The 9,030-nt window shown below is 37.5% G+C and overlaps 2 protein-coding genes and 1 pseudogene across 3 annotated transcripts; all 3 read left to right on the top strand.

Annotated features, from left to right (window-relative positions):
• Nucleotides 1-3,199: 3,199 nt before the first annotated feature.
• LOC120207252 lies at nucleotides 3,200-4,429 on the top strand (annotated as a pseudogene).
• A 31-nt stretch (nucleotides 4,430-4,460) lies between these two features.
• Nucleotides 4,461-4,934, top strand: LOC120207248 (silicon efflux transporter LSI2-like). Its single transcript, XM_039206761.1, has one exon. The coding sequence runs from the start codon at nucleotides 4,461-4,463 to the stop codon at nucleotides 4,932-4,934; it is 474 nt and encodes a 157-aa protein (XP_039062692.1).
• Nucleotides 4,935-6,133: 1,199 nt separating this feature from the next.
• On the top strand, nucleotides 6,134-8,810 carry LOC120207251 (silicon efflux transporter LSI2-like). 2 transcript variants are annotated; one of them, XM_039206765.1, is made up of 5 exons: nucleotides 6,134-6,163; nucleotides 7,188-7,899; nucleotides 7,930-8,171; nucleotides 8,246-8,435; nucleotides 8,510-8,810. In XM_039206765.1, exons 2-5 carry the CDS (start codon nucleotides 7,188-7,190, stop codon nucleotides 8,773-8,775), a joined length of 1,410 nt encoding a protein of 469 aa, XP_039062696.1. In that variant the 5' UTR covers nucleotides 6,134-6,163; the 3' UTR covers nucleotides 8,776-8,810. The 2 variants fall into 2 exon arrangements, with proteins under 2 accessions (XP_039062696.1, XP_039062695.1); XM_039206764.1 differs by having other exon boundaries at nucleotides 7,188-8,171.
• The last annotated feature ends 220 nt before the right edge of the window (nucleotides 8,811-9,030 follow it).

The raw sequence follows: 9,030 nt of genomic DNA, 5'->3' as shown, positions 1-9,030 counted from the left end.
TGACGGTGGGCAATAAAATTGAGAGTTTGAACCGGAATTTCCTATAGAGAGGAGATACCAAGTATGCACACAACCACCTTGTTAACTGGGACAAAGTTTGTAGGTCGAAATCCCAAAGAGGGCTTGGCCTACGTGAAACTAGAGCCATGAACACTGCGCTCCTGGCGAAGAATGGTTGGAGGTTACATCAAAGGCATAACATGATTTGGGGCAGAATCTGCAAAGAGAAATGCCTAAAACAGTCAAGTTTATTGGAGGTGCGATCTCAAGGCAATAGCTCATCCACGTGGAGGGTTCTTCTTAGTACGCGGGGGGTAATTGAGAAAGGGAGCAAATGATAGCTCCACTCCGGAAATAATATCAAGTTATGGCGACTGGTGAATGGGCAATGAACCATTAGCAAAAGCTTTATTGTATTATGAAGTTCTCTGCCGCTTCAGCATTCAAGGCAATAACTGATATGGAAATGACCGACCAAAGCTCAACAAACACTGACCGGCTGTGAAAGATAAGAACCACGGAGAGATTCAGATTTTTGTCTGACTTTGCAAGCTGGATGCTAGCTGTAAGAGGTGTGATAATCCTACCGAGTACCGAGTCTATTGAACACGTTCTGCGTGAATGCAACTTAGCGAAGCGAGGAGGGAGTTGAAAGCCCACAGTCAAGATGCACATTTTGAGTCCAGAGAGTTTAAAAGCTGGTTAATGACGAATAGCCGATCCCACGAGACAACGGACAAAGAGATCGAATGGGGTATGCTCTTCACAACTGCTGCCTGGAGCTTATGGAAAAATAGGAACGATATGATTTTCACGAAAAAAAAAAAGCAAACCGGGATCAAGTGGTCAGTTACGCAGGTAAACTAGCGAGAGATACTAAGAAGACGTTCACGGCATCACATAGAATCGTTATAAAAGAACCACAATGGGTGAAGTGGAGGAGACTACCGGAAGGGACTTGGCTTCTGAACATAGAGGGGGCGTTTAGGGCAGCCTCGGGTTTGGCTACTGCTGGGGGACTAATTCGAGACGAAAATGGAGACTGATTAGGAGGTTTCTCAATGCGAATAGGGAAGACTATTAGTGCAGCAGCCGAGTTATGAGGAACTCGACAGGGCTTGATCTTGGCAAAATCTATTGGAGTCAGAAAGCTTATCATTGAAGTGGATGCTATATGGGCAATCGATGTTTTAACGGACAGTGAAATGGAGGACCAACAATTTTAGTGAAAGACAGTCAGACAATCTTAAAGGAAGGCTGGGTCAGTGAGGACATGACGTGAAGGGAATATATGTGCCAATGGATCGGCCAGCATGGCGTTTAGTCATGAGGAGGAAATCATCACGTGGCAGTTTCCCCCAATAGTTCAGTTCCCTTGATGAGGGCTGATGCTAGGGATGAGGGCGTTCTGAGATCAATACATCTCTTTTATCATATACAATTCGTAGGTTACAAGTTGTGCAGTTCCAAATCTAACCTAAGATCGATCCAGGGTTCAGATCCAATAATATAATGTTTTTTAATAATATATAATACATTTTTTTATAAACATTAAAGAATGAGAAATAAAATATTATATGACACAAAATTTTGTTACATTTAATAATTTTGTCGAAGCTAAAAGATAAAAAATAAAAATACAAAATGTATACATAAATTATCTAATCTATAATACATTTGGTTAGAGTTTAATAAACTTGTTAATCAATAGATAAGTAAACCACTTGGTGATCGTTAATTTCGATTAGTGCTATACACAGATGATATGCACTAGTGCTGCACGCAAGATATGCACGCTAAAATTTTCTTTACAAAATTTATATACCGCAAGTTGAACAGAAATATAAAACGTTATAATATCTTTAAGCATTTAATATTCTTTAATTTATAAATAAATATATTTTATTGATACAAATGGTATCTTGATTATAGGATATTGTTTTTATTAGGTCTTTCGACTATTAAATAATATTAAATGGTCTTTTGACCCTATAGTTTGTTTTGTTGAGTTCATCGACTATTAAAAATACAAAATGGTCACTCGACTATTCATTATGTTCTAAAGTCGTCATTTTTCGTTAAAAAAATTGACGATCGTCTGAGCTGAATGTTAACATGATGACTGAAATACGATAATCGTTTGAGACTTTATGATCATTGTTTTATCATATCACAATTAGAGATGGACACGAGACCCAAACCCGACAGGTTTCGACTCGATCCAATAGTGTAAGATTTTTTTTAAAAGAATCGGTTTTGGGTTGGGTCGGGTTTTTTAGGGGTTATGTTCAGGCTTAGAGTGAAAAATACCCAACTGGCCCAAAAAATTATAATTTCATCTTATATATTTAGGGATAATGGTAATAATATCACTCTATATATATTATTTTTTCAATTAAATCTATAGTTTCAATGAACACAAGTAATACTTTTAATATATTATATTATTTCGGATCGGATCGGGTTCTGTTTGGATTTTATCTCAAAAAGGCGGGTCGGGCTCGAGTCAGGTGAAAGGCGTATATTTTTCGAGTCGGGCTCGGGTCAGGAGAAAGATGTATATTTTTCGGATCGTGTCGAGTGGACCGAAAATCACCTTGTTAAAGTTCAACTCAAAATGTCGTCAAATTTTTAACGGGAAAATGATGAGTTTAGAATATAATGAATAGTTGGGTGACCATTTTATAACTTTTAATAGTTGAGGGACTCAACAAAATAATACTCTATAGTTGGAGGATCATTTTATAATTTTTACTAGTCAAGAGACTTAATAAAATAATATTTTATAGTTGGGGATCATTTGTGTACTTTACCCATGAAAATTTGACTCTCCCTTTTACTTGAGTTCTGCTTGATAACGAAATAACCAAATTTAGGTGTTTTTTTCTAACAAAATCTATATAAGATGGGAGCAAACATATGACTTTGGTGCAGTTGTCACGGTCATGAACTCATAAAACCGAATTAGTGATCCAAATTTCTTCTGGCGCTCACATGCAAACAAAGATGGGCGTAGCTAGTTAACTCAACGTCTCAGTGAGTCTTGACTTCGTCCATTTCTACGTTTGCTTTTGTGTGTTTTCATCTGAATGTTTTTAGACTATGGAGTAATCTCAAAATAAACGCCATGGGCACCGTTGCATGATCTTTTGAGTGTTTCGTCTTTGGCGATGCTTAAAACTTTTCTGGGTTGTTTTACTTTGACAGTGTCTCTGGAGAAGAAAAACTTTTAAACAATGGCGATGGCTGCTTCGTACAAAGTGGTTCTGGGCTCAATAGCCTTTGCAGTCTTCTGGGTTTTAGCAGTTTTCCCTGCTGTCCCATTTCTACCTGTTGGAAGAACAGCAGGATCCTTGCTTGGAGCCGTGCTTATGGTTTTATTTGGAGTGATAACTGATAACCCCAGATGAAGCCTATGCCGCCATTGATTTACCCATCCTGGGTCTTTTGTTTGGCACCATGGTCGTCAATGCTTATCTCGAAAGAGCAGATATGTTTAAGTATTTAGGTAAGTTGCTTTCGTGGAGAAGTAAAGGTGCTAAGGACTTAATCTGTAGAATCTGTTTGGTTTCTGCAATTTCAAGCGCTCTTTTCACTAATGATACCTCTTGTGTGATCTTCACTTAGTTCGTGTTGAAAATTGCAAGGTAACATAATTTGCTCCCTCATCCGTTCCTGTTGGCACTTGCTTCGAGTGCTAATATCGAGTCTTCGGCGACACCGATCGGGAATCCTCAGAACTTGGTGATTGCGGTTCAGAGTAAGATTTCGTTTGGGGACTTTGTTATTGGGATTTTACCAGCAATGCTCGTTGGGGTCTCGGTGAATGCTTTGATCCTTCTGGTTATGTATTGGAGATCGTCGTCTGTTCAGAGAGATGAAGAAGATGGGACTACTGAAGTTGCAGCTGAAGTTGATGTGAGTCCCCATCGGTTTTCGCCGGCTACGATGTCGCATCTTTCGTCTTTGAACTTTGAAGAATTCATGGATCCTCTAAGCTCTCCCAGCCACACCAATGGAAGCTCAACTCATGTTGACGCTCTTCGAAATAGAGTCAACTCGGTGGATCAACATGAAATCCAGAGATCACCCCAGGAATTCGGATGCTTCAAAGGAGTTGGCTAATGCGATTCCATCGACAGAATCATTTGCAATACAGAATTCAGAACAAAAAGAGACAATAAAAGGAAGATGGAAGAACAAGTTTTGGAAACTCGGTGTTTATTTAGTGACTATTGGGTTGCTGGTTGCTCTGCTTATGGGACACAACTTGTCATGGACCCCTATTACTGCGGCACTGGCTCTTGTTGTTCTTGATTTTAAGGATGCAAGCCCTTGTCTGGAAAAGGTTTTTGAAATAAAATTCATTTTCAATATCTATATAATTATAGCATTGACTAAAGCTTTGATTATTTGGTGTTAGCAGGTATCGTATTCGCTTTTTGATTTTCTTTTGCGGAATGTTCATAACAGTGGAAGGCTTCGACAAAACCGGAATCCCAAGCACCCTCTGGGACTTCATGGAACCCTATTCAAATATCGATCGTGTTTCGGGGATTGCAGTTCTCGCTATTGTCATTCTCGTCTTCTTGAATCTGGCCTCCAACATACCGACCGATAATATAAACACGACACGAGCTCATACATGTCTCAAAGTTTATACCGACATGTTTGTAACTATTTTTCCTATAGATCTGTTGCTCGGAGGGCGAGTGGCGGCAGCGGCAGCGGCAATATCAGTTAGTGAAGAGAAGGTATGGCTGATATTAGCATGGGTGTGCACCTTTGCCGGAAACCTATCGCTGTTGGGATCGGCCGCGAACTTGATAGTATGCGAGGAAGCTTGTCGAGCGCCGAACCTTGGCTACACTGTCATTCTGGAACCACGTCAAGTTTGTACTTCCTTCCATGCTTATAGTCACTTCTATAGATGATTCCAGTGACCAAAATGTTCATAAAAAAGAGAGCTTAAATTACAATAAAAAGGCAATATATTTGGTTTTAGTTTGAGAATCCATGGAAATCCCTTAAGAGATGTGATTATGTTATATTCCTCGGTAAAATTGATCAGAAGAGTAAAAAAATTGACTTATTAAGTCATCTCATCTCTAAATTTTTTTCGAATCTGTGATAAATGTTACAGTGCAGAGTACAATCATCACACTCATACGATGGATTTGTCTAAATAATATTTTTTATTCTAACTCATTACATCAAGGTGATAAATTTAAAAAAAAAAAACAAATTCTAATAAAAAACTTTTATCTACACACTTGAAGAATTTTAAATTTCTGTAACAAGTATAATAGTTCTCAAAAAATATTGAGTTAAATAATTAATCCCTCTACGATATTGGGTTAATTTTATCTGTATTCTTAGAGGAAATGAGGGCCCAAATTGGGTTTGGGTCAGAGAATGTTAAAAGAAACTGGATTGAATTAGGTCCGAAATAAGTCGTGGGTACTAAGTATTTTTTTAATGATTTGATTTAATTTTAATTTTTAATTTTTTATCATTTTAATCAGGTTATTTAATTTTATTTAAAATAATTTTTATTTTTATTATTCTTTTAAAGTACTAATATATATTACAATATAATTAAATTATCAATTTGCCATATTTACAGTTTTTATTATCAATTTACAATTTTTTCTACTATTTTTATTTTTTAAAACTTTAGTACACATGGCACTCTGTAATTGGGCCACACCATTTTTTAAAGCATGAAACGTGATAAGATAGGGGCTCCCATAGCTTTCAAGACAAAAATACTCGGCGCTTGCTTAAGAAGTTGACAGCTACTAATTCTTTCTTTATTTTATTTCTTTTACCCATTACTGATTCTTTATTTTTATTTTTTATAATTATTAATATCCGATCTATTGATCAACTAATCCAGATCATATAAAGGCGATATTCTTAACCCAGTTTGTTCCATTCGCAATCGTTAGAATTCGAACCCTTGACCTTACTTAAAGAATCTAATGTCTCATCCTACTAAATTAATTGATTGTTGATTTATTGATTCTCTATTTGATACATATATTTTATTTCTATAAAATATTATTATGAAATTTAATTAGATTGGAGTATATCATTATTAAGTTTAATTATATTGAATATAAAGTATAGATTGTTAATTATTCAACATATTTAAAAGAAAGTAAAAATATATTAGAGATTCATGTACTTTTAGAAAATAACTTATGTAGTTAAAAAATAATTTCAATGTGATTTTTTTACTAACATTTTTCATCGTTGTCCATATTGTTAACGTGGCAATCTATGATAATTAATAACGTGACAAATGATATGACATATGAATTAAATTTATAACTTAAATATAATAGATAGACTATTATATCAATATCGTAAACTATTACGTTAATATCATAATGATTAATTATAAAATTCAGTTAATCAAATGATCATATTTTTTTTTGAGTTAGAAGATTTTACTAAAAGAACGATAATAAATACCAATTCTAAATAGCTGAGCCGACAGGGAATATAAATATATAATAGTGTAGTAGGTTTTGAAGATGGGAAATCTTCGGCTTGAATGAATACAGTGAAGACGTGAGTAGAGGTTGCGTGGATAACCCATTAAATTATTAAAATGACATTGTCACTTTTGAAACATTGCAGTTGTTACAGTTCCTTTAGCTCAATAATTGTTTCTTGCAAGTGGCTTTCTATGTTTTATCTTCCAAGCTTGAAGCCTTATTACCACATTCATTATATATATAAGATATAGCTCAAGTCCCTTAACTTTTCAATATTGAAGTTCAAATGACAACGCCGTTAAAAAGAATAAAATGATTAAATTTGATAAATTAAAAGTTAAAAAAATAAATTTTGACTATGCTAAGACGACAAGGATTGAGAGCACAGTTAGAGCTTCAATCTTATCCAGACAGATAGATGAGAGGCAGGCCAAAATACATGTGGGATATCTCCGGCCGGGCTATAATCCCGTCTTTTTTTGTTTTGTTCTTTCCGGTGAGATTTTTTGCTTAAAGAACTCTCATGTAAAAGCTGGTTCAAGGTACAGTGATTCAGTTTTGTAGTTTCTCAACAGCTTTGCATACAACATTCTTGCTGGATACCTACCAGTTTTCCCGGTTTCTCATGTAATAAATAACTGATTCAAGGTGAAGGGATCGATCCAGTTCTGTAGTTTCAAGATGGCTATGGCAGCTTGTGTGAAAGTGATTCTAGGCTCAGTTGCCTTCGCAATCTTCTGGGTATTGGCAGTTTTTCCTGCTGTGCCATGCCTACCTATTGGAAGAACTGCAGGGTCCCTCTTGGGAGCTACCTTGATGGTCATATTCCAAGTCATGACCGTCGATCAAGCCTACGAATCGATCGATCTTCCGATCCTCGTTCTCCTCTTCGGAACGATGGTGGTTAGCGGATACCTGGAGAGAGCCGATGCATTTAAGTACTTGGGTAAGCTGTTGACATGGAAGAGCAAAGGTGCAAAGGATTTGATCTTCAGGATCTGCTTGGTTTCGGCTGTTTCCAGTGCTTTGTTCACCAATGACACATCTTGTATGGTCTTGACCGAGTTCGTGTTGAAGATTGCAAGGGAGAATAATCTGCCGCCCGAGCCTTTCTTGCTTGCGCTTGCTTCCAGTGCAAATATCGGGTCAACCGCAACCCCTATTGGTAACCCCCAGAATCTGGTGATCGCCACTCAGAGTGGGGTTTCCTTCTGGGAATTCGCGACCGGGATTCTCCCTGCAACTATATTGGGTGTTTTTTTCAATGCTTTGTTGCTTATATTCATATACGGTGACTTGTTATCTGTTAAGAAAGATCAAGAGGATCCGACTGCAGGATTCGTTAACGGCGAGTGTGTCAATTCTCACCAGTTTTCGCCGGCTACGATGGGCGGTGTGGGCTCCGCTCATCATGAAACTCTTAGACACAGAGTGAATTCCGAGCCCGAGAATCACTGGTTCTTGAATGGAGCCTATTGGGACCATAGGGACCAACCCTGTTCGCGAAGATGGAAAATGCAGCTATGGAAATCATGTGTTTATCTTGTCGTGGTCGGAATGTTGGTGTCTCTGCTTATGGGACTTAATATGTCTGGGACTGCCATTACTGCGGCGCTTGCTCTCATGATACTCGATTTCAAAGATGCTGTGCCATGCTTGGAGAAGGTGACACTTTTGTTCATTTAGATTCAAATTGACCATATGAAAAATGATAGTGACTTGTTGGAATTCTTTTACAGGTATCCTACTCTCTTCTGTTATTCTTCTGTGGGATGTTTGTGACGGTCCAAGGGTTCAATCGAACTGGAATCCCGAGTACTTTGTGGGAGTTAATGGAACCTTACGCAAAGATTGATGAAATCAGTGGACTAGCAATTCTTGCACTTGTTATTCTCATTCTGTCAAATTTGGTTTCAAATGTGCCTACTGGTATGTTGCTGTTTTCTCTTTTATGTGCTCTGTTATTGCCTTCGTAAATTGAACCATGTTTTTCCTTATATCAGTTCTTTTGCTCGGAGCGAGGATGGCGGCATCGTCGGCATTGATATCACCGGCCTTTGAGAAGAAAGCATGGCTGATTTTGGCTTGGGTGAGCACGGTGGCCGGGAACCTCTCGTTGTTGGGGTCGGCAGCCAACTTGATTGTGTGCGAGCAAGCCTGCCGCGTTCCGGATATGGGCTACACTTTAACCTTTTGGAAGCATCTCAAATTCGGAGTCCCTTCCACACTTTTAGTCACTGCCATTGGCTTGATGCTCTTGAAATCATAACACAAAGCATCTGAATCGTGGCTTGTGAATAGCACGAAAGATTCTTTAAATGTCACCTTTTTAAGTGTGACTGTAATTGTATGATGATTGAATTAAGATTAAGGTTCAAATGTTAATATAAGAACACAATCTATTGTATTTTTTATTAACAGGTATTAAATTGCGAGCGCAACACAGTGTAACGGCCGCATCATAATGTTTTTCAAAGTTACTGTGAAACCGCAAACTGCAACGTAAAACGTAGTTATTTTTATG

Source organism: Hibiscus syriacus, unplaced genomic scaffold (genome assembly GCF_006381635.1).
Source record: "Hibiscus syriacus cultivar Baekdansim isolate YM2019G1 unplaced genomic scaffold, ASM638163v2 tig00014408_pilon, whole genome shotgun sequence".
In the NCBI taxonomy this organism is placed as follows: Eukaryota; Viridiplantae; Streptophyta; class Magnoliopsida; order Malvales; family Malvaceae; genus Hibiscus; species Hibiscus syriacus.
Note: the sequence above shows the minus strand (reverse complement) of the source record. Positions and strands in the feature narration are given on the sequence as shown.

Bases quoted from the DNA above. Each gene is read 5' to 3' on its own strand.
- LOC120207248 (XM_039206761.1), top strand. From the start codon at position 4,461: ATGTTCATAACAGTGGAAGGCTTCGACAAAACCGGAATCCCAAGCACC.
- LOC120207251 (XM_039206764.1), top strand. From the start codon at position 7,188: ATGGCTATGGCAGCTTGTGTGAAAGTGATTCTAGGCTCAGTTGCCTTC. The intron at 8,172-8,245 runs GTGACACTTTTG...ATTCTTTTACAG, and splicing joins CTGTGCCATGCTTGGAGAAG to GTATCCTACTCTCTTCTGTT. The intron at 8,436-8,509 runs GTATGTTGCTGT...TCCTTATATCAG, and splicing joins GGTTTCAAATGTGCCTACTG to TTCTTTTGCTCGGAGCGAGG.